Source organism: Daphnia carinata, chromosome 9 (genome assembly GCF_022539665.2).
Source record: "Daphnia carinata strain CSIRO-1 chromosome 9, CSIRO_AGI_Dcar_HiC_V3, whole genome shotgun sequence".
NCBI lineage: Eukaryota > Metazoa > Arthropoda > Branchiopoda > Diplostraca > Daphniidae > Daphnia > Daphnia carinata.
The window spans coordinates 9,848,723-9,873,320 of record NC_081339.1 but is presented as its reverse complement, the minus strand read 5'-3'; the positions used below and the strand labels follow the sequence as shown (position 1 = coordinate 9,873,320).

Sequence of the window (24,598 nt, the reverse complement as noted above, 5' to 3'; positions counted from 1 at the left end):
AAATCAATATCTTGTTATAGGAGTATTCACACGTCAGTGTCTATGAAATACAAATAATATAATTTATCTTACTAAAATCAGATTGACGAACGATAATTTGCTCAATTCCTAAATCATCAGTCGGTGGTAATATGTGACAATTCTGAAGGAAAATCATCAGCAAATTGTGTTAGGTTTCTACTTATCGAAAACAATCACTGCATTACAAGGGCCATGACCTGTAATGCAAACCAAATCATTTAGCCACCACAAGGCGGTGATCGCCGCTTTCAAAAACTAAGTAAAGAAATCAAATGAAAATGAAAGACACCCAATATTTTTTCGACTATATAAGGCCGTCTGAAGGTGATTGAAGACATCAGTTGTTCAACTCTTCAACCCGCTCTCAACATGAAACTAGTAATATAATTTCTTTAAATTTTTCTTTTATTTACAATTTCATAGCTTATTGAAAAGCTTTTTTCGCAGTTTATTATCGCCGCTTTCTTGGCCGTCGCTGCCGCTGTTCCATCCAGCTACAAGCCGGAAAACAAGGCTCCTAGCTCCCCTGCCCCAAGCTACCCCGCACCGGCTTACCCTGCACCAGCCTACCCTGCACCAGCCTACCCTGCACCAGCCTACCCCGCACCAGCTTATCCTACTCTCAGCTACAACAAGGATAACAAATACGCTGGTATCACCATCACCAGCCAATCTGACGAGCGCAATCTCGATGGCAGCAGCCAATGGAGGTGAATCTATTTCATACTTTATACTCATCATTTTAAGAACTAAAAATAACCATTAAAAAAATTTTATTATTTCAACCGATAGCTATGCCCAGTCTGACTACACCACCCGCGAAGAGTCTCAGGTTCAGAAAAAGATGGAAGGAATCACCTATGATTCTTACGGCAAAGAATCATACGGTGAGGTCCTAGGCAACACCAACAAAGGATCCTCTTACTGGGTTTCTCCTGAAGGCCAGAAATTCATTTAACGTGGACCGCTGATGATGCTGGATTCCAGCCCAAAGGTGACCACTTGCCCGTCGCCCCCGTTCATGAATACGAGCTCCCAGTTGCGCCTGCTCTCCCTTATTCACGCACTGGACCCGGTTACTACGTTGGAAACTTTCCCTACGTGAAATTTGAATGGCATGGACCATCCAAGTGTAATTTTTTGATGAGAAATAAACGCAAATTATGCTTTGATTTCCGTAAAAGCTAATTATCTGAGTAGACTAAACAAATGTTTCATTATACGCATGGAACTTCTTTACTTGTAGAGGAATGACGTAGCCAGCGCAGTTATTACCTTCGTTTCCACCGATTTCCGTCATTTCCATTCGTCGAAAACAAAGCGACGAAGGTGACCGGTTTCACACCAATTAAATCAACCAAGCTGCTAATCATGTTTACTCTGATTATATTGCCAACGTTGCAAGACAGGTGCAATTTCAGGACTGGCAAGATTTAGTTATGCGTGCTAGTCACGTGCCACCTAGTGACGACCGAGGAGAAGCTTGCCGGTCTTACGGCGGGACACGATCCAATCACGACCCGTGATTACACCATCCGGCTTTTCTATTATGGCTTTTTTCGCATGTAGTTATTTTTCTAGCGTAAAAGAAATTCTATCCAGAAGACATTAAAGGAAGTAAAGAATAAAGTTCATTGATTAAAATTCCCAATTTTGTTAATTTTGTTTCCTAAATTTAACATTAAACGTAAGCTTGCGCCATAATGACCGTAGCCTTTTATCAGTGATAGTTAGATCATCTATTGTACAGTATAAAAGACTTGATAAAACAATTTATGTTTGGTAACGGTGTTGGTTCGCTAGCGCCGTTACTGCGCGTATGTGCCTTACTAATGCTTATCTAATTCTAATGGCAGATTTGGGAATGGCTGGAAAGAGTGACGCAAATTCGGACTAGGTAAAATAACGGTGGACTGTGACCACGCTGGCTGGTTCCATGGAAAACAAACGCTATAAATTCTAAATGGAAATTAGGTGTCCACATGAATTATAAACGGTGGATTAATACGGATATGGCGACCAAACCCACTCTTTTCTCACGTTACAGGTAAATTAAAAAAAATATTTTTTATGATTGTTTAATAATGTTATAGTTGTCATATATACAAAAATTTTACCGAACCGAAAGAGTTAGAGTAGTGTGTGATTCCATAAACGATATATATATGACCATCTATGAAAACAAAACGTGTAAATAAGTTGTGCAATACGTTGTAGAAATAAAAGGCATTTTGCTTACGTTGATTGCATTTATATTTACACCATGCGTTCGATATACAGATATAATTTATCGGACATGTTTTTAATATTTTTGTCCAAAGTACAACATGATGCTGGTAAGGCTTTTATTTTTAATTCTTCTTTTAGTGGAAAAAAATTCGAACTTTAAACTAATACAAAGGATTCCCCGACAGTTCTTTGTCGCTGCATTTTTTGGCTGTTGCTACCGCCATACCATCCAGCTTCAAACCGGTATACAAAGTTCCCAGCTATCCTAAGCTACCCTGCACCAAAATACCCTTCATCAACCTACCCTGTAACAGCTTATCCCGCACCAGCCTACCCTGCTCCAAGCTACAACAAGGATAACAAATACGCCGACGTTACCATCACTAGCCAATCTGACGAGCGCAACCTCGATGGCAGCAGCCAATGGAGGTAGGCTATTACATACTTTATACTCACCAACGTATGGTTTAAAAGTATTCATATTTTTTTTTATTAAATTCTATTCTATTCACCTACAGCTACGGCCAGTCTGGCTACCAACTCGTGAAGAGTCTCAGGCCCAGAAGAAGATGCAAGGAGTCACCTACGATTCCTACGGCAAAGAATCGTACGGTGAAATCCTAGGCAACACCAATAAAGGATCCTCTTACTGGGTTTCTCCTGAAGGCCAAAAATTCACTTTGACCTGGGCCGCTAATGAAGCCGGTTTCAAGCCCAAATGAGAACACTTGCCCGTTTCTCCCGTCCACGAATACGAACTTCCAGTCGCCCCTGTCCATATCCCTTTCAACGGCAAAGGCTACAAGATCTACTAAATTAATGAAACCTCAGTTGAGTAAATAATTCAAAGTCATTTATTCTATGCCTTACGCCTCTGTTGCTTTCGGTGTAAAAACGTGTACATATAAAACTAATAGCATCTAGCAAACGTGTTCGTCTGAAATTTTATTTAGTTCTTCATGAAATTGGGTTGTTGCGTCGAAGCTGGGTGCTCGGCGTTGATTTGTTGTGGAAGAGTACTGAGATACGACTGAATTATATGTAGGTGCAACATGATGTGAAACCATGCTGGATATTGAGCAGAAACGGACGGAGAGATAAACACTTAAAAAAGTGCTTAATATAGTAACTAATGAAAATTATTGTTCATGTTCGATTATCGGTTTACGATTAAAATTTTAAGTGTAGAGTCCAAGGTTCCTCTTTCAATAAACCTTGGTATTAAATAGCGAATTTGCTGAAATAAACTAATAATGAAAAACAGCTATGACGTAATCTCGTTTTTTTATTACTTTACTCCTTCTCTTGTTTTTTTCTAATAATGATAATAATTTTTAATATGATAATAATGATGGCCGCTGCCTTATTTTTAACGTTTCAGTTTCAACCTCGAAAGGTTACCGCTGGGATTGAGCTACGTTACATTTTTACCATGTCTGAGCAGTTCGTTTACATTACCTCTGTGATTAAGATGCACCCATAATGGATACTTTTAGCCGCCTTAAACATTAAACAGATAGATTTGTATTACGCCATATCTACCTTCTTCTATTTACTGGCTTCAAACGAAAGTTTCCTCCTTTTCCTCCCAACTAAAAATCAAACGACTATTAAACCCTACCTCAATCGCCAGCTATAGGAGGAATCGCACAATTTTTTTCCCATTGCCTTTTATTTCACTCACTCGTATTTCCCACTTTTCTTCCCATTGCCTTTTAGTTCGCTCACTGGTATCGCCCACTTTATCACGTTCTTTTTTTTATTTTCTACTACCTCTTGGTTCGCTCACTCGTATCCCTCGTTGTTACACGCCTCTTCGTCCTTTAGTGTACTTATACTAATGGCTATTCGCGCTCGTAGTATTACACTACAATCTACGCTTCTCCGGCTTACTACATTGAGGCCTCAATATATTACTCTGCTCCGAGCTACACGACAAGTGCGTTGTACTACACCACTGCAGAGGCGCCCAGTATTACGTAGCCCGTAACATACTTTACCGCAGCTGCTCCATCTTTTTACGCTGAGACGACCTACTACACTGAAGCCCCGAAATTCTACGCTGCCCCAAGTTACTACAGCAACGCTGCTCTTTCATACTATGTGGAACCTACCTACTACACCACAACTTATGTTGTCCCATCTTACTACAGCACAAAGGCTGCTGAATACTACACTATGTCCCAAACGGGCAACTAGAATAGCCCAGAGGTGAATGGAAGTCATGATTGTCGACCACTGAGTTTCTGACAACTAAAATGTAATAGGAACAAAATTTAAATCAGATTCTTTCGAGTTTATGAAAAGGTTTACATCGTGTGTAAGTGATAAAAAGGGAAATATTTGCCCTCCGCAATTGGCTTCAAACCCCCCTTTAACTTGTTTTTTCACCGTTTGAAGGCATATCGTGATGATTAGACATATTAATATTGCCTAGCATCGTAGTAATCCTTACCGACTGTTATTCTGTTAACTCCACAATAGGATAGACTTTCGCTTAAACTACAGGAGGGTCGTAAAATACAGGGTTTCCCGTCTCTGAACTTGCACGGGTTTTTAACGCAAGGCCCTGTATTCATAGTGGTAAAAAGTGCTCCTTGACTTCAACAGGCTACGTTACGTAACTACTAAAGCCCCGCATCCAAAGCATCTGTGACTTAATTTAGGTAGATGAACTTCATCACCACTAGGGTAGATTTCTTCTAACAGGAGAATCAACCAACACCACCAAGCTGATACTATCAACTTGATGATCCCTCCCAAAGAAGCCTAGTCTATAGGCCATCAGATACTTTGAACAAGCTTTACTGTTCGTCAAGGCGGTTATGGAAGAAGTGTAAATCCGGTTAGGTTCTCAATGCTCAATGTCAACGCATCGAGAGGCCCTTTTACTTGTTTCTTCACCGTTTGAAGGCATATCGTGATGATTAGACATCTCAATATTGCCTAGCACCTTATTACATGAGTTTGTTCCAGACGCATGCCGATGACACCTCATATGGCGTAGCAGGGTGAAACTCAACTCACGGGAACCGTAACGGTGACGCAATGCGTTGTGAACCGCGACTCACAACTGGATCACGAGATGGCCACCACGGCTCCAATAAGCAGAGGCACACCCAAGTGCTTTATACGTGTCTTTCTGCACGAAAACTGCGTTTGTAAGAAGTTGCGGGAGTCCCGAACAGTGATTCGTTTTTAGTGTCAATAAATGAATTTCGTAAGAAATCGTTTAATGAACTTTGTTTGAATTTTCATTTTGATTTAAAAAATATAAATAGTTTTCAAATTGTCTAGTTGTATCTTTCTATTATTATAAGATAACTGATGGGAACCCCCACCTTCTTGCTCTTCATCTTCATCTTATCCGTATGATAAAATATTGTCACGGCCATGGATCTTGTACCAAGATAGAGACGTTGTGCTTCAGATTAAAAGATAATGTGTATTTCACCAGAAGGTTTAATGACACAACTGCTAACTAACTGCCCTAACCAATTAATCAAAAAGCCAAACAGGTGTGCCAAGTCGCCCCTTTTATATCCGGCGACGAGGGTGGTGCTCCAAAGGACGGCCATAACTGGGGCGGGATTTCCATCCTAGCGCTGTTGTCGCTACCGCGGTGACGAATCGAATATTTCCGACTCGACATCCCCCTCCTTAAGTCGCGACTCGTCCCGATCGCGCTCGTGTGCCAGGAAAATAGAAGTCTAAAATCTAATATTTGTGTTACGGGGTAGAGGGATTACAGGGTTAGAGGAATTACACGACATTGACTTCATTTATCAGGGGGAATAAAGTAAATAAAAGCATTTTCCATGAATAAAAGTTGGGGCCGCCGCAACGCCATCTAGCGCTCGTAGTATCAATACTCACCGGCCAGCCAAGAGATGGCATGGCCAGTTAGTGTCCTTTTCCAACCACGCTATTCAGTCTCTTCTCATGTCCTCACGTTCTCGCCGGCTTCCATCACGTCCGTTTGGTCCCCTTTCGTCCTCCCTTCCTTCCCGATCGGGTGTTGGTGATCGTGGTCTCGTATTACCCGAGCTGGTCTCGCAAAAACGAGCAATATGACCGGAGCGTCTACATCGGTAGCAAATTGGTTTTCCGTCTACTGTTCGAGAAGGTTTCTCTCCTCCCCCTCCCAGGCATAATTGTTTAGTGCCTCGTTCCACCTCTTCTATCCGAGCTGCCATATCGCGTATTAAATTTTTTAACTCGTCATGCGACCCTGGGCGCGTGCTGTCTCGCTTTGCGTCGGACTCGTAGGCTTCTTGTTTCAACGGAGTTCGCCTTTCTTCGTAGTCATTATACGTGACTCGCCTGGCTGGAATAGGATCCTTCGCTTGTCCCATAAAATTAACTGCCTGATTCGGCTTCTCTGAATCCTCATACGCCCTAGTATAAATTTTGAGTGCCCTCAAAAATTCATCTGTCGTCCGGGGCTGTTTAATTGTCATGTCTCGCTTCAAAGGCTAATTAAGCCCACGCAAAAGATAATCTATTTTCTTCGCTTCAGGCATCATAGGGTTCAACCTACGGCACTGATTGAGCACGTCATAGAAATATCCTACGACTGTTTCCGAAGCTTCCTGCTTCCGATTACGTAGCCTAGCTTTATGATAACGGTCGTAATCATCCGATCGAAATGTTTCTAAAAATCGGGTTCGTAGGCCCCTTATCCTGGTTTCGGCCTCCCTCTCAGGCGCGGCTTCACGCGGAGCATTGTCGTCCCAGACCACCTGTCCTATTTGAAAAGCTAGTCAATCCTTTTCTGTGCCTTCTAAGAATAATCCAAAGTATTCCGCTTTCTCAACGGGACCCTATCCATTAAAATTGGCGGTCCTCTCGAAACGTTCTATCCATTCAGCGGCGTCGTCGTCTGGTCCTCCACGGAAAACTGGTACTTCACGATACTGCGATGGATGAGCCGGTGCACGCTGAGCGGCTCCTCCTGCCTGTGCAGGTACACGGGCGGGAGGTCCATCGTTTCCTCTAATTTCAGCACGCTGGGCCATTTCAAGCGTTGGTGCTACAACGAGCGGTGAAGCTCCAGAAAAATCGTTTAACCCCTTATCTCTTCCTTCCCTTGAGCACTCGTTAAAAGGTTTCTTGCTTTTCGGCTATCTTCCGTTGCTCCCTCGGATCAATACACGTTTGTTCTCCTACACCACTATCTCTCGATCTTGCTTCCTGATCAAGCTTCCGATACCTACAAGAGGAATTTGTCCTCGCGCTCGACTTTCCGATCGGGTTCAGTGATACGATTCCTCTTCTCGGAAAGGTATGGCCGATCGCTTGGGCAGTCTATGCCCCAACTTCTGAAGAATTTGTCCTCGCGTTCGACTTTCCGATCGGGTTCAGTGATACGATTCCTCTTCTCGGAAAGGTATGGCCAATCGCTTGGGCAGTCTGTGCCCCTACTTCTGAGGAACTTGACCTCGCGTTCGACTTTCCGATCGGGTTCAGTGATACGATTCCTCTTCTCGGAAAGGTAAGGCCGATCGCTTGGGCAGTCTGTGCCCCTACTTCTGTAACTCTCTTTAGAGATTCCGCCTGACTTCCGTCAAGACCATCATTGCGTTGTCCTTCCTCGCTTATCGGGGACGCGGCTAACCCTCGTAAACGCCTGCTTTGCCTAGGCGGATCCGTACTCATGCACCGAGCTACGTCTCTCTCTCCCACCCAATGGTAGGCCTGTCGGGCTTGTACTACACGCTTCCCATAAGTTACTCGGACAGGTCTCAAACTAACAGCGAATCAAGGAAATCGGCCAGGTCTGTGGTCCTGTACCACGGCAATTTAAGGCACTTTCTAGCCGGCCGGTAACACTTCCCAAGGACCCCTAAACAGCACCTGCCTCCAAGTCCCTTATTCAAAAACTTCCCAAGACCCGTGCGAAAAGAACAACAATTGCGTTTACCTTACTCAGCCTAATAGGTGGTACCCTGCATCTCCACCATGTCACAGCCATGGATCTTGTACCAAGATAGAGACGTTGTGCTTCAGATTAAAAGATAATGTGTATTTCACCAGAAGGTTTAATGACACAACTGCTAACTAACTGCCCTAACCAATTAATCAAAAAGCCAAACAGGTGTGCCAAGTCGCCCCTTTTATATCCGGCGACGAGGGTGGTGCTCCAAAGGACGGCCATAACTGGGGCGGAATTTCCATCCTAGCGCTGTTGTCGCTACCGCGGTGACGAATCGAATATTTCCGACGCGACAATATTCCACGATTTCATCAAATTTGTCCCGCGAAAACCCTTCCGGTGGTGGTTTCCACAATTGATGGCGCCTCGATTTCCACGGTGATTTCCTCGCCATAGCGTTCAACGTTCCAAGTATACACAATAAACACGGTACCATTTGGACTATCACAGCTGATTTCAATTGATTCGAGCAGAAGGAATCACACCTGACGTGCTAACTGATTCGAAGTCGCATATTAGCTAATGACATTCTAAATACAATCGACCAGGTAGTGTTTTGAAATTTAGATCACGGAAATGGCTATGGGAAAATGTTACAAGATTTGGCATAAAATTAATGGACAGGGACCGGACAGTGTTTTGCTTGAACAACGGAACCGAGACGAAGCCCTTCTCTTGGAATCTTTAGTTATTGCTGCTTTGGGTAATCAAAATAATTTTTTTTCACAAAAAAGCTAAAAAACAAACCAACAAAATTGCACATATAACTCCTAAATATTTGCTAGGTCATGCTGAGGTTGACATAGTAAAAATGTTGTATACAAAACTTTCTGACGCATAGGGATGTGTTGGTGTACTACTAGTTAATACAGGTTTGTCAAATGAACTAGAATAAAAATTGAAAATAATTTTGAACTTTGATAGTTCAATTTATTTAGGAGATGGGCCCTTGTAATATACGTTGTCTTACCAATACCTAGTCTTGGTTACAAGTTGTGTTTCTGTTGGGAAGATTGGGAATCTGAAGTTTTTCACATCAATCAAACAATTTTTATACTGTCACGTGGATTCGGAGGACATCCACGTGTTAACGAGGGACACGTGGAGTCCGAGGACATCCACGTGCTGGGAATGTCTCGTACATCAGCCCCAACCCTTTTTCTCCGCTTTCACTTCCGTAAGGTCAAGTAGAATTATCTGCTTGACCATCTTATTGGAAGAGCTTACCCCTTCTATGCGCTTTCTATTCGAACGGTCACGTAGAGGTTATCTACGTGACCATCTCCTTTACTTCCCGCGTCACCCTAGCGGGTAACGACCCTTTTGCTTTAAATAGGAGGGCCTACGAGTGAGACGAGGCTCTCAGTAGACAGTTGGATGTGGAGTGTTAAGTATGGCAGATATTAATACACCAGGTTCAAAAGCGCTGTGAGTCAGTCCTTTTTTAGTGGAGTGCGGCAGTAGCCGTCACAATTGGTGGAGACGCAGGTCGAGCCCCTAAAGAACTTCGTAAATTTGATTCCGTGTCGGTCAACCGAATTTTCCGTAAATCCATTTATCGCATTTAATTTCGTTCGTTTACCGCAAACTGGTGCAAGAGGTGGCCAGCAAGGCGGAAGTTTTTTTTGTTGGGAAGGTTCCTTTATTTTGTTGTGTGCGGATTTTCAGTATATCGCATTTGATTTCGTGCGTTTGCCGCAAACTGGTACAAGAGGTGGCCAGCAAAGCGGAAGTTTTCGTTGGGGAGGGTCCCGTAATTTTTTGGAGAATTGTTTGAGATTCGAAACTATTGGGATTCTCCAGTGTTCGCGTCGACTGATGAGTAAACAGTCAGGGAGATATCCTACGTGCGGCCGGGCGCCAAGTAGACGGTTACATCCGGAACTATTTGATCAATCTGAACTGATAGAAAAAGTGGAAGTGCCTGATAGTAGTGTCATTGTTAATGTAACACCCCTCACACGTGACAGTGCGACAGTGTCAAGAGAAGACGTTCGTGGAGTAGAACGCGCAGTAATCAGTGAACCACGAAACTCGACACCAGAGCAATCTCGGCTCAATTTTTACACACGGCCCAGCAACATGGCGGCAAGTGTACAAAAATTCATAGCACCGCCGATTTTTTCAGCAAACCCGGAGGAAGATCCTATGGATTGGTTAGAACGCTTTGAGATAGTGGCAGCGTACGACCGTTGGTCAGATTCAGACCAAGCGCGGAATTTCGCGATGTATTTGGAAGGGGCAGCCAGAAAATGGTTTTTGGTGCATCCTCACCCTGATCACTGGGAGGATCTTCCGCTCCGCCCGAACCCGGAAGACCCAACACGACCCAATCTGCCAGCAGCGACAGGGTTAAAATCGCAATTCGTAGCGGCCTTTCGGCAGGCTAATTTCACACTAGTGCAAGAGAGCAAGCTTCGTCAACGAGTACAAGGCGTAGAGGAAGACATAGTGTCGTATTTCTACGACGTAATTAATATGTGCAGGTTGGTGAACCCGACAATGTCACAAGAGCATCAACTAGAACATCTATACCGCGGTCTAAAACCATCGTTATTGCAAAAAATTTACCCACATAAGCCGACATCTACGGCTGACTTTCTAGATCTGGCCAAGTTACACACGGAGGCCATGGTTCTGGCGAACCAGAAAGTTTGGGCCCAATCTTTAAGAGCGCTATCAGAGGAGCCGGAAAATACGAAACTGAACAAGAATGTGACTCAACCGACATTAACAGCAGAAATTACGAGTGCGCTGAAACAATTAAACGAAACGGTGAAACAGTTACACTTATCTACAGAACCGGCATTCCAAATGGCTAAAATGGGTCAAAGCAAAATCAGTAGTAATGGATTCGATAGAAATAGAAGGACGACCGAGGGAAGATACGTATGCGGATTTTGTTCAAAAATAGGCCACCTTGACTACAGATGCTTCCAGAACCCAGCGTCAGCATTATACAGAGGCCCAAGACAGAATCAGATGAGACAACAGGGCGAACAACAACACGCCAGGCAAAGGCAGTTTCATCAGCCGGAAGGACACAAGCAAGCAGGAACGGTGAACAGTGTGGCGTTACACTCGAATGCAGAAGAATTACCGAACCTGGAGCAACAATTTTATGTGAACAAGATTAACATTCCTAACAAAACGGACCATGGAACGGCACAGTCAACACAGCCATTGTCAACACAGGAAGATCAAAGTGGTGAAGAGACAAGTGAGATTATAAAACAAAAGTTGGGGAAAAATGTACCAATACTGTTGTCGGACATATCCCGTTTAATCAAAAAGACGGTGAAATGTGGAGACATCACAGCAACGGCAGTGGTGGACACGGGCGCAGCAGTCAGCGTCATATCGCCAAAATTGTTGGGACGCACACATTATGTGATGGAGGATTGGGGCGGCCCGGACATTGTATTAGCAAATGGTTCCAAAGTAACGCTGTTAGGAGCAGCCCGGGTAACCATAACCCATAATAATACAACAGCCCAAGGAAGGGCAGTAATCATGGAAATGGACGGAATTGACTTGTTGCTGGGGAATGATTTTTTAAAACAATTCGGAAAACTTCGAATTGATTACACCGGTGACACAACGCAAGTGATATTGGGAGAGCTACCGTTTAAGGATGATAACGATCAAGAGGAAAGTCTTCAGGCTGGCAGTAAAATTAGTAACACAACTAGTTACATGATTCCGGCATTTTCGGTGGTAACAGTGAACACAAATCGCGACGAGAATAGCTCTTCAACTGGGTTGTTTTCCCCTTCGACAGAGTTATGGGTGTCTAAAAAGCTGGCAACAGGTCATGCTATTCTGGCGGCAGATTCGAAGTGCATACCGGTGGCCAATTTATCGGCCGTACCAGTGTGGCTAAAGGAAGGGTCAACTTTGGGGACGGTACAGCCATATACCAATAAGATAATCAAGTGTGAGTGGGAGGAGCTTCCACAACAAGAGGACGGAGAAAACAAGGACAAGCTGACGTTGGAGGAGAAGAACCTAGTAGATAATTTGGAACAACAAATAAATAGTGAACTAACAAACGAAAATCGAAAATCGCTACTAGCACTACTAGAAGGACACCTATCATGCTTCGCAAAGAATGACAAAGATATGGGATTTTGTACGACAGCAGAACATCAAATCAATATCAAAGAGGGAGCGTTACCAATATATCAGCGACCAAATGCAAGCGCATGGAAAGCGCGGAAAATCATACAAGGATTATCAGAAGACATGATAAAAGCTGGCATCATAGAAAGATCAGAGAGCCCTTGGGGAGCGCCAGTCGTACTGATAAAGAAAAAGGATGGATCATGGCGGTTCTGTGTAGACTACCGGGGATTAAACGAGGTCACAGTTAGAGACGTATACCCTCTACCCCGTATCAACGATATTCTGAGCAAACTAGAAGGCGCGGAATATTTTTCCATAATGGATTTACAATCAGGATATCATCAACTTCCACTGCGAAAAGAAGACAGAGAAAAGACGGCGTTTATCACAGCAGACGGATTATATCAATTCAAAGTCCTGCCATTCGGACTAACGAATGGGCCCAGTGCCTTTCAACGGGCAATGGACGTCATTTTGGGAGGACTGCGTTGGAATTCATGCCTAGTGTACCTAGATGACGTAGTGGTGTACGCACCTGATTTTCAAACTCACGTGTATCGCTTACATCTGGTATTATCGTGCTTAGCCAAAGCAGGGCTTAAACTAAAAGGAAACAAATGCCAATTCGCAATGACGACGTTGAAAGTCCTAGGACACGTGGTTTCTAAACAAGGCATATCACCAGATCCGGAAAAAATTGCAGCAGTAGCAGACTTCGCAGAATGCAACGAGGGAAAAACATTAGCAGAAAAAATCTGACGAGTTCAAAGCTTTGTCGGGCTTTCTTCGTACTACAGACGGCATATAAAAAATTTCGCCAAATTAGCCCAACCACTGACAAGATTAACCAAGAAAGGCACATCTTTTATTTGGGAGGAAGCTCAGCGAACAAGTTTCATAAATCTGAAACAAATGTTAACTGCGGCCCCGATATTGGCTCACCCAGATTATGACCCTAGCAGAAACTTGGTGTCCAGATGGGGTCTGCGTCCGCGATACTCTAATTTTGACTCATTTTTTTGGTCAAGTTTGCGTACTGAATACGGAATCAACTTCCTTAAGTACTTTCGGTTCGTGGTCTGGTACTAACTTAGTACAAATCCGGTATTATGGACGCAAAAAAGAAGCGAAGCGCTTAAGTCCCTGGTACCAATGTTGGGCTCATTTTTTACTGGTCTCTTGTACGCTAGCACGAAAGCCGAGCGCTACAGCCCGTGGTACGAGTATTATACTCGTCTAATACTGGCCTTTGTTATGTCTAATACGTGCCTAATATGTCCTCAGAATTTTCTGCAAAAATTGGGATTGATGTGGATACAAAAAACCAGTATTAGACTCGTTTTTTCACTAGCCTATGTTCTTACAATTTTTTTGCTTCAATGTTTTTACACCGTTGAGGAGCTTTATTATCAGTTTTGGAGGCTTCAAATACACTGACTTGTATCTTGACTAATCTTCTCTAGTTAATAAATAAATTATAAATGCGGAATAAGATTGGTACAATTTTAATAACGTTTTCCGGTTTGCGCATTCAGGCATGATCCAATATTGTTTAGCATCAACCTGGCCTTTCAGACAACAGAATTGTTGTCGTCTGCTTTGGAGGAAATCGATTACGTCTAACAGGCATGCAAGGGAAAATCAATACCTAACTTTCATTCCTTTTTTTTCTTTGTACGTGGACATGCAGAATTCTAGCTTAGCAATCAAATAACCTTACTAAAAGAATTGAAAATAATTTAAAAGTAACTGTGAATACAACAGAAAATGGTTTCCCCATACATGGCACTTATATAAAAAACCCGAAATTGGAAAACTGGCAACGCCCATGCTGTCCGTATGAAATTTGTACGTATTTCACAGAAATGCTTGAAGTTCTTCGACAGAGACTCACGTTATTGTTACTGTTCTGAAACGCTAAATTACACTCAGGTTGGATTTCTTATTTAATATTCTACGTCTAGTGCAGTCTTTTGCATTCGTAGTGCAAATTTAACATTACTACTGCAAAGCTTTGAGCAAGTTCAAAAGATTACTGCCACCATGGATCGTGTAGTTGACGATAACGTATTACATACTAACCACGACATAATTCAGCAGTCACACGTTGCAAGAAACATTCAGGTATACTTTTTCTTCAATGTTCTATATTATTATTAAACATTTTCTGTGGTTCTAAATGTTTATCCCTCAGGAAGGAAGACCATTTTGTGAATGGTGTGGAAGATATGTTACGATACAGGAAAATACTGAAAAGACCAAGCCTTCCAAATACAAAGAGCCTTCATTCTTTATCGTACAAACCTTAGAAAGGGCTGTGACAACAATCCATTATGTCTCTACAGCTTTGTGCCCTGTTACTGGTTATCAACGGACCACAAGTTTTTGCTATACCCACCATGTACTACATCAGAAGGCAATTTGAATCCTGCGTGTTGGGGGGGGGGAACATTTAAAAGATTTCACCACCCATTCAATACTTGGCTGGAATACGATGTTTATAATATTATGAATCCAGAGAACAAGCCTGGTAAGTTTCACTTACTTTACGTGCAATTATATTGTAATCTCTAAAATTAATTTTCATGTTGTTATTGCAGTGAGTTTTACGACAGCAAAGCATGTTGTCAAAGAGGCAGCTGCTGGTCGTCCTTTAGCCGAGGCTTTCATTTCCGATTGTGAAAGAACTTGGGGGTAAGGAAAACGTGTCTCACAAAAAAGGAAGAGGTACGGTGATGACAGTGAAGACACCAGTCCGCCTACAGTTGTTACGGCAACCAGAACAAGTTCCGTCATCAACATTATTCAAAGTAATTACATTACATATACAAAGATATTTTCAAACTTAAAAATTCTAAACTATTTTACAATTCAGGTAGCAAGAGTGGCGAACCAAAGGGCCACAGCAGCGCAAACAGTATAGAATTTCAATATTTGTCGGATGATGACGTGCCTCCATCTTCACAAACAACGGTAAGAAACATATCTGCAAATCCACTTGTAGGCAAAGTCCTGAGAGATAGTTTTAATTTTCTCATTTCTTCTCAGCTGGCCGAAAAACTTCAGTGGAAGGCAGTTCCTCGCGGCGACGATAGACGGCCTGGTCTCTCAATATTTATGAACCTCATTTCAGTTCTAGGAGGTATATGGAAATGCTACATTGTATTTCATTAATTAATTTTCCTTCTTTTTATTTTAGTCGTTGCGAACGCAAAGGCGCGACAAAAAAACGAAGAAAATATTGAGATTGACTGTTTATTGGAACAGATAAAGACGTGCAGAAAGAAAAGTGGAGAAAAATACCGCGAAGAAAGAAGCATAACACCCGTTGAAGCTCAGGCAGCTAGGTCTTCGCGCAACCAGCCAACTTTTGAAGCGCCAGTACCTAGTACTATTTACGAGGCCGAACTGCAGTCCAAAATTGCTGCCTTGGAAAAGAACATAAGAGATTTAAAAAAACCCATCGAATAAGTTACAAATTTCTTGTCTAAATGTCTTAAATGATGTTTTTTTTTCTGTGTCCTCGCCATGCCGTGTTGGCCACATTGCGCCTTTCTAGTCTTTGTGCCGTGTTGGTATGTTGCCAGGACGAACTGGATTTATCAGTGACTTCATGTTAAATATAAAGAAATTTGTGTTATTCTGCAGTCATTTTTTTTTCTGAAACTGTAACAATTTTATGTAGGGAGTAAAATGCATTTAAAAAATCAAACAATAGTCCCATAACGGACATGAATACGAGTATTGGGACGAGTACAGAAGATGAGCCCCGGCTGAGTCTAACGGCCGGGTATGGGAACGGCTTTTGGCTCTAACTTAAGAGGCTCACCGTTTTTTTTCTTTTTTTTTTTACCGTCCTCGATACCAGTCTAGGAGGCTGTTATGGCTGCAAACAAGGGGTCCAAATACCCGCCCGCTGGACCGGTCTAGGACTCTAGACGAGTCCGAAATACCAGTCTTGGAGGGGTTTTTGCCCTCTGAATTTCTGCTAGGGGAAGCACCGATGATTATCATGACGGACGCTTGTGGATACGGCATTGGGGCGGTATTGTCACAGTCCAAAGACGGAAAAGAATATCCGTTGGCTTACGCCAGTCGGCTGATGTCAAAATCAGAAGTCAATTATTCGATTACTGAGAAAGAATGCCTGGCTCTCATCTGGGGTTTGAAGAAATTTAGAAGTTTTGTGTGGGGCTGCAAAGTAATAATTGTGACCGATCATGAAGCCCTCTGTTGGCTAAGGACAAAAAAGGATTTAGCAGGACGACTAGCACGCTGGAGTTTGTGCCTGCTAGAATACGACGTAGAGATCAGATATAGGAATGGTAAACTACATTCCAACGCGGACTGCTTGTCTCGCTACCCAATCCCCATCACAGAAACGGAGACAGAAGATCGGTGCATAGCTATTGGAATACTGCAATATAACCAAGCAGACTTTATGTCAACAGACATATTATTGGATCTGGCACAGAAGCAACGTGGAGTAAGCAAATGGGGAAAACTTATTGAAAAACTGGAATTACAAAGATCGGCCGGAAGGTGCTTTTCACTGGATGAAGGAAAATTGTATAAAAAGAAGACGAAATGGGGAAAACAATGGCTACGATTATGCGTTCCTCCTGATTATAGACACATGGTGTTAACAGCATGTCATAATGATCCGTATTCAGGACATATGGGAATCCAGAAAACGCTACAGAAAATTACGCACCGTTTTTTTTGGGAGGACATGGCGAAAGACGTGATGGAGTACGTTAAAACGTGCCCACAGTGTCAAACACGAAAAAGCCCAAAACTCCTTCCAGGTGGGATGCTGCAATGTATCAAAGTGGCCAGACCGTTCCAAAAGGTGGGGTGGACCTCCTAGGACCGTTTACGTTATCGGACTCAGGGAATAAAATGATCATCGTAGCAGTGGATTATTTGACAAAATGGGTGGAATTAAAAGCCTTGCCATCGGGCAAGGCAGAAGACGTTACTAAATTTCTGGTGGAATACATTGCACTACGTCATGGAATGCCCGAAGCCATAATAACGGATCGGGGCAAATGCTTCCTAGCAGAAGTTACGCAAACCATGTTTCAGAAGTTGGGAGTCAGGCATAAGACAACTTCAAGTTATCATCCACAAGCAAATGGACAAGTGGAACGCATGAATCACACTTTAGCCACGATGATGTCGATGTACGTCTCAAACGACCAAAAGAACTGGGATGAACTATTGCAGCACATTTGCTTCGCGTATAATACAACACGACAAGAATCCACTGGATTTTCGCCATTTTTTCTACTATACGGTAGAGAACCAGTACTCCCAATAGACCTACTAACAGGAGCTCAGCCAAATCCACGACTCTCAACGGACTTGGCAAAAAAGACATATGTTGAACAACTAATGAGTGACTTATCAATCGCGAGAGACATTGTGCGGACACGATTACAGCACGCACAAGAGAAACAAAAAATGGGTTATGATGCTCATCACCGCATAGTAACATTTCAGGCAGGAGACATGGTACTGATATACAAGCCAATAAGGAAAAAAGGACGTTCCGATAAACTACTACATCGATGGATAGGCCCATACGAAGTTCTACGTCAAACCACGCCAGTTAAATACGAAGTCCAGCCGAAGAGAAAAGGCGGCAAAACCGAAATCGTTCATGTCGTCAGTATGAAGTTATTTCATCAAACCAGCACACTTCAGGAAGGATTGGCACAAAGATCATCAGCGGATAACGGACGGGTGAAACATCAGGAAAACAGGAGTGAATCGACGAGCGCCGAGGACGAAACAACCGAGATTATAGAGAATGAAGAGGAAGAACAGACAGCTAGGCAGAAAAACTGAAATATTCAAGTAAGCCACTCGATGGAACAAACTTCGGAAAGAGAAGGAAACACCCAAGAGATGGGCCTTACACGGCCACTACGGAATCGGCGCAAACCCGATTTTTTCAGGGCAGGGATAATTCACCTACTGTTTCTATTGTTAATCGGGTGCACATTCAGTACCTCAGCAATGATGGTCAGGGACACCGTAATTTTCAAAGAACAACCAGGAATTACAATCAGTGAATCATCATGGACGGTGGCCACGGATGTGATCCTACAAGATGCAGAGAAGGCCGTCACGATAGTAGAAAAACACCTGGAGGAATTGGCCTTACTGGCAGCAAAACATAGAAAGGATGGAGCAAAATTTGAAAAAGAAGACGGACACGCGGCATGGAGGGACACCACAAGTTTTATGACAGCAAGTAAAATCGAGAATAAAGTGCTACTACTGAGCAGAACATTAAACTTATCCAAAACAAGATTGACAACATGTGCGATGACTCTGACAGGAGCGGCTAGAGCGAAAAGAGGAGTGATAGATTTGGGTGGCACGGCACTTAAGTGGTTGTTTGGTGTCTCCACTCAGGCGGATTTGGTAGAACTAAATAAGAAAATTGATGCAATGGGAAACCAAAAACAAGAAATAGTCCATGTACTGGAGCAACATGCATCGATCATAAATGAGAGCCTACAACTATCACGATCAAGTGTAGCATTGTTGCAGGAACTACAACAGCAGTCCACGATACTTCAGAAGAAGGCAGATGATTTTTTGGATCACATTCAGGCGTATGAACTAGCACACATACAACAAGAGCAGTACTTCGCAGAGCTGGACTCGACGTTCGAATCATTGGAACAAGTGATCGGATGGCTTCAACAACAAATCGGGGACTGGGAAATAGGATTAACAACGCTGGCTAACGGGCATTTACCACCACAAATCTTCTCGCCTACAGAACTAGAGAGAGCGATAAAAGAGATAAATAAACATTTACCATTGGGCTGGACGATACCAGCAGAGGAATTATGGGTTATCTATCGGGAAGCACGGGTGTCGGTCGCAGCTACCCATAATAAGTTCCGCCTCTTTATCGAAATCCCCATTTATGACCACGCACAACACTTTAATTTGTTCAAGCTAGTTAGGTTAACAAAACCAACCAAAAACGGCACACACGGGGTACAAATAACCAACTTGCCAGATTTTCTGGCAATAACAGCCGACTTATATACGTTTGTCGAGTTATCAAAAGACGAAATGAGTAACTGTCGACGACTAGATAAACAACTATGCAAATTCCATACGGGATTTTCAAAAAGGGGCAAAAGGAAATCGTGTGCGGTTGCGCTGTTCAACAACGAGGAAGCTCAAGTCAAAGCGTATTGTCAGAAACAATTCATACAGTGGAATGGCCCGGAAGTAGTCTACCTAGGACAAAACCAATGGGCATTCTCAGCGACAGGCCCACATAACGTGGTTTTTTCATGCCCTCCGGACAGTAAGCAAGTACCGTCACAACGCCTACAATTACCGGCAGTAGGATACTTTGAAGTCCCACAAGGATGCACAGCTCGCACAGAGGATTGGATATTTCCAGCAAGCCTGGAAGGCCCCACAACAGCCGCAGCCATATCAATTCATATGCCAGACCTACCGGAGTTCCGTCCAAACATCACCAACCCAAAAATGGCAACGGTCGTACAGTTCCCGTCATCAAATGCGTCACACCTCGACAAGTTCAGCAGCATGTTGCGACAACAAGAAAAACTAGAAGCAGCAGCAACGCTAACACATAATCAGATTTTGAACCTGCTGGACGCGTTGCCAACGTCAAACTATGGGAACTACCCATACGAATGGATATTAGCGTTTGTCATTCTACTACTCAGTGTTTTCGGCCTGACAGGATTCACACTACGGCTTGCACAACGCTTAGATACCCACATCAAAGATGGCATGCAGGGATATGAAACAACGGATCACGCACTACGAGGAGCGGCCACCGAGGAACGACTGATTCGGACACAAGACACGGACTTTTGAACACGGAAAACGGATGTTACCAATGTTGTTTTATTATTATTTTACTATTACTATTATCTTTCGCTATCACTCTAATCGTTGCATACTATGGCAATCGGGGGCGATCGCTTTCGAACGGGGGGACCTGTCACGTGGATTCGGAGGACATCCACGTGTTAACGAGGGACACGTGGAGTCCGAGGACATCCACGTGCTGGGAACGTCTCGTACATCAGCCCCAACCCTTTTTCTCCGCTTTCACTTCCGTAAGGTCAAGTAGAATTATCTGCTTGACCATCTTATTGGAAGAGCTTACCCCTTCTATGCGCTTTCTATTCGAACGGTCACGTAGAGGTTATGTACGTGACCATCTCCTTTACTTCCCGCGTCACCCGAGCGGGTAACGACCCTTTTGCTTTAAATAGGAGGGCCTACGAGTGAGACGAGGCTCTCAGTAGACAATTGGATGTGGAGTGTTAAGTGTGGCAGAAATTAATACACCAGGTTCAAAAGCGCTGTGAGTCAGTCCTTTTTTAGTGGAGTGCGGCAGTAGCCGTCACAATACTTTTGAAGGGGCCACAGACAGTAGAAGAAGAAAGAGTGACTGAGCTTTCGGAAGCTGTTTAACTCTGGAACATTCTATTTCCTCTAGTCATCTGGTGAAGACCCAATTGATGCTACATTATGCACCCAAAAGCTTCAGCAGAATCGTAGAACAGACAACAGATTCTTCTGGAATAGGTAGATATTCCCTATAGGCTGGTTCACTGTACAATTATAATTTAAAAAATGATCCTCTAAAATTGGCAGGCTTTTGCACATACCATTGCAACACTATGGAATTGATTTTTCTCACTGGCTGTTACGAGTTACATGTGGCAGTGTTGAAATCCGTACGTTGAAACCAGGAGTTCAAGTAGGGTCGCACAAAGTCAGATTCTCACGCGGCCCCGAGGCCTCTTCACCAGCTCTAGAACGCCATTTGAAGCTCATGCAAGAGCGTTATCATGACACAGCTACCGTGAATCTACTCGGTCTCTACATGGTCGGTGCAAAAGAAGGGGAAGCTTCACATAGTCAACCCTTCCAAGCTGACCAGAAACGCTATTATTATTAATTTTTAAAAAAAGAGTTTTATAGGAAACTAACGGTCTAGTTTTCATACATAAGTGATGTAAATTACTTGAGCTCGACCGCACCCCTCGCAGCGGTTGAATGGAGCAGCCTGTTGCGCCCATTAAGGAGTCGGGAGCCGGAAAGCACGTGGAACTTGCTTTCCATTGTCCGCGCGAATTGTTCAAACGCCATGACCGCAATGCCGTTCCACGTTTGGGGGTTTTAACGGAAGAGATTGTGTCGTGTGAACAGGTAGTGATAAACAATTAACAGCAATAGGTACAAAGTGTTTGTTAAATTCACCTTCTTTTATATTTTAGATTATGGTCTGGTGGTTTAACACCAAGGTGGCATTACACAATGGAAGTGCAGCTGGATACGGTAGCGGTATCAAATCAAGCAACCTGGGAAGCCAATCGCAAGCTTCTGAGCACGCTTGCTCTTCTTTATGTGACGAAGTGGTTATCCTTTAGCGATTGGCTGCACTCAATCCAGGCCTTTCTGGAGAAGAACGCGATCTACTTCGTCAACAGTTCAGCGAATGGCATGTCAAAGTCATTGACAAGGTCACGAAAAGCAAAGGGTTAACAATCAGTGCTACTCATGGCGCACCCCATGTTGCTGGCGGAAATGATGCCAAACCGTCCACACCTCGTCGTACTAGCCAATCATTAAAAGCAGAAGTTGAGGTGTTTACTGGCTTCAAACCTTCAGTTGAAGCTCGTTATCTTAACTGGGACGATTACTCCATTCCCGTTGTTACTTACACTCAAGGCCACCGTCTTTACCATTGTCCTTTTACCTGCTTTCGACACACAGAGGCTCATGGTCGCTTTCATATCGGCCGTCATCACCAATGACCTACCCGTTCACATGCTCCAAAGACGAGCGGTAGTGCAAAGCGATTATGCCCAGGCTATGGACGACATGCGTCACGTTAGAGAAAGGATTGGCTGATTTCACCCTGCATCACCTCTTGTCCGGCCGAAAAGAGTAATAGATCAAGCGGGCAAATAGAAGCAGCGTTAGCATCGAAGATTTCTGCGAAAATGAAGGCGATCCAGCAGTCGAAGCGTTTGAGCCGGCAGTACCTTCAGGTCTGCGGGATCTAACCCGCCAAGACAGTGACGATCCGGCTCTGGGCTATGATACCAATGAGCTGGAAGTTTTGGCGGTGGATAGTTGCACTTTGACAGATAAAGAAAAATCATCATCTGAAGATTTTGATGCTGACTCGGACTGGTTGGGAGTTGATGCACGTTTAAAGAATTCACGACTTGAAGCCAGCAGTGGAGTGCTACTCCTGCCTGGATCAGGATTGGTGGCTGGATCTTCACGAGATACTGACGATATGGCCAGTTTGTCTGCCAGTCCTCGAGAATCTAGAACAATGGGCTTACCAGCAGCTCAAGGTGCCGTGCCACAAGAGCCTTGCGTTGTTACCGTTCCTAACCGGAACGGTGGAGTCTTTGGCGAGTTAAACCCACTCGATGATCCACTGGAGATCCTCTTTGCAAGTGCGGAGGGACTTCACGCTCATGGGCATAGTTCCGAAGCTTGTGAATTGGGCATAGAATTGGCAACAGAACTATTAGCAAATACACCCGATTTGATGGTTGAGTTGCCTCCTGTCATCACGCAGAATGGCAAGAAAATGAAGACGAATCCTGCTTGTCATCAAATTAGCTTTGGCGGAAAATTGCGACTATTACCATCTCGCCTTCAGGGTAGAAATGTTTGGATTGGAATTGGCACGGCCACCTGCTACAACGAAACCATTAGAAGTGAACTGGCTCACCAAGAATCTGAGTTGGTTACACTATTGAAACGAATACCTTTAGGTAATTAAATATTTTTTCTTTAAAATTGTTCAAGATATTCAATCTATTGTTTTAATTCACAGGTCATCCATAATTGTCGATTGAGTGAGAAAGCTGAAGAATTACCAGATGGCATATTACGACCATACCATCATATCACGAAGCATTGGTCACTGTGTCAGGAGCACAGCAAGTTCTTGCTGACGAGACTCTTGGACTCTTTCGCTTCGAAGCAGCCGTGTCTGCCCTAGGATTTAAGGTAACAATATCGTAAATAAAAATAGTCAAGAAAATCAGCAATGTAATGCATAAAAATCAGGCAAATGTATCGGAGGCGGACCATCCTCTGCTTTGTGAAGTAACGCGTCGTCAACGAGATGATCTCGCTGTCATGTTACTGGTTCATTACAAGGACGACCCAGACAAGCTAGCCAAAATTATGAAAAGCTACTGGATCGTCAAGTGCATCCGATGGGCCTATCCTCCCAACACGTCTTCCAAGACCCATCGAGTTTTTTCTATGCGTGTAGCAAAAATTTCTATGTCTATGAAGGCTATGACATACCAGTGATCGCTCTGTTTTAGTTCTGCACGACCGTAACAGACAGTTCGTCCTGGGTTATGACCATGATCACGCTGTTTGCATAACAGTACACGATCTATCTATGCCGGCGCTCGGCTCGCTCGTTAAAGGGCAAGGTTACCACCTTGCATTCTTAGTGATAGTTGATCACGGTATGAGGCATCGACTCACAATAGCGTTTTTGGACAGCTTGGAAGAGTTCACTAAGTGAATCATCCCCTTCTGTTCTTCCTCTTTGTTCCACGATTCTGTTGGAGCTTATGGATGCATTATGTAGCATCAATTGGGTCTTACCCAGATGACAAGAGGAAATAGAATGTTCCATAGTTAAACGGCTCCAGCCGCTCAGTCACCCATTCTTCTTCTACTGTTTGCGGCCCCTTCAGAGGGATAAAAGTCTATTGATAGATGCGAAAAACTGCAGATACCCCAATCTTCCCAACAGAAACACAACCTGTAGCCAAGACTAGGAATTGCAAGCGCCAATCTCCTAAATAAATTTAAGTATCTAAGTTCAAAATTATTAAAATTTTTTATTCTAGTTCATTTGACAAACCTGTATTAACTACTAGTACACCAAGACGTCCAATGTGTCAGAAAGTTTTGTGTGCAACTTGCGCCAGTTTCGGCTGCTAGATCAATAGTTTAAATACCTATGGCTGATCTAATGACAGAAATTTATTTACATCAAAGCAGATCTAAGAGAAATTCAATACCTCCGTAAACGCTCGTACAATTACATAACACACATTTAAAAATTCTGCAATTCCACAAGGAATTGAATTATTTACCCATTTAGTTAAAAATTAGATCTCCACAATCATTTTTCAGTAGTTATTGCCCCATTTAAAAGACTTTGGCATGGCAGGCATATTTGACAGATGAAATGCGATTGATCGCAAA

General features: G+C 43.4%; 3 protein-coding genes and 2 long non-coding RNA genes across 7 annotated transcripts in view; 4 read left to right on the top strand and 1 right to left on the bottom strand.

The window, feature by feature from the left end:
* The first annotated feature begins 375 nt into the window (after window positions 1–375).
* The window catches only part of LOC130690727 (gamete and mating-type specific protein A-like), an 86,542-nt gene continuing 62,319 nt past the window's right edge, over window positions 376–24,598 (top strand). Inside the window, exon 1 of one of the 2 annotated variants that reach the window (XM_059497027.1) lies at window positions 376–399. In XM_059497027.1, the coding sequence (XP_059353010.1) occupies window positions 391–399 (9 nt within the window). In that variant the 5' untranslated portion in view covers window positions 376–390. Of the gene's footprint in view, window positions 400–2,341; window positions 2,358–24,598 lie in introns of those variants that run through there. The other variant, XM_059497028.1, reaches the window with a different exon arrangement.
* On the top strand, window positions 14,935–15,669 carry LOC130690725 (uncharacterized). The gene is made up of 4 exons (XR_009421837.1): window positions 14,935–15,120; window positions 15,186–15,283; window positions 15,359–15,452; window positions 15,510–15,669. It is a non-coding gene; the product is annotated as an uncharacterized LOC130690725 (long non-coding RNA).
* LOC130690723 (zinc finger SWIM domain-containing protein 8 homolog) lies at window positions 21,389–21,912 on the top strand. Its single transcript, XM_059497033.1, has 2 exons — window positions 21,389–21,544; window positions 21,613–21,912. The coding sequence occupies exons 1-2, from the start codon at window positions 21,392–21,394 to the stop codon at window positions 21,763–21,765; spliced, it is 306 nt and encodes a 101-aa protein (XP_059353016.1). The 5' UTR covers window positions 21,389–21,391; the 3' UTR covers window positions 21,766–21,912.
* LOC132087754 (zinc finger SWIM domain-containing protein 8 homolog) lies at window positions 22,644–23,564 on the top strand. The gene is made up of 3 exons (XM_059497032.1): window positions 22,644–23,133; window positions 23,196–23,371; window positions 23,432–23,564. The coding sequence occupies exons 1-2, from the start codon at window positions 22,644–22,646 to the stop codon at window positions 23,204–23,206; spliced, it is 501 nt and encodes a 166-aa protein (XP_059353015.1). The 3' UTR covers window positions 23,207–23,371; window positions 23,432–23,564.
* LOC132088340 (uncharacterized) lies at window positions 22,923–24,309 on the bottom strand. 2 transcript variants are annotated; one of them, XR_009421836.1, is made up of 3 exons: window positions 24,252–24,309; window positions 23,128–24,185; window positions 22,923–23,056 (listed from the first exon to the last, which is right to left on the bottom strand). It is a non-coding gene; the product is annotated as an uncharacterized LOC132088340 (long non-coding RNA). The 2 variants fall into 2 exon arrangements; XR_009421835.1 differs by lacking the exon at window positions 22,923–23,056 and having other exon boundaries at window positions 23,159–23,359; window positions 23,678–24,185.

What these genes read in the sequence shown, in the direction of transcription:
- LOC130690723 (XM_059497033.1), top strand. Translation starts at nt 21,392, where the DNA reads ATGGAGCAGCCTGTTGCGCCCATTAAGGAGTCGGGAGCCGGAAAGCAC. An exon ending in AGATTGTGTCGTGTGAACAG is followed by an intron (nt 21,545 to 21,612) that starts GTAGTGATAAAC and finishes TTTATATTTTAG; the next exon opens with ATTATGGTCTGGTGGTTTAA.
- LOC132087754 (XM_059497032.1), top strand. Translation starts at nt 22,644, where the DNA reads ATGGCCAGTTTGTCTGCCAGTCCTCGAGAATCTAGAACAATGGGCTTA.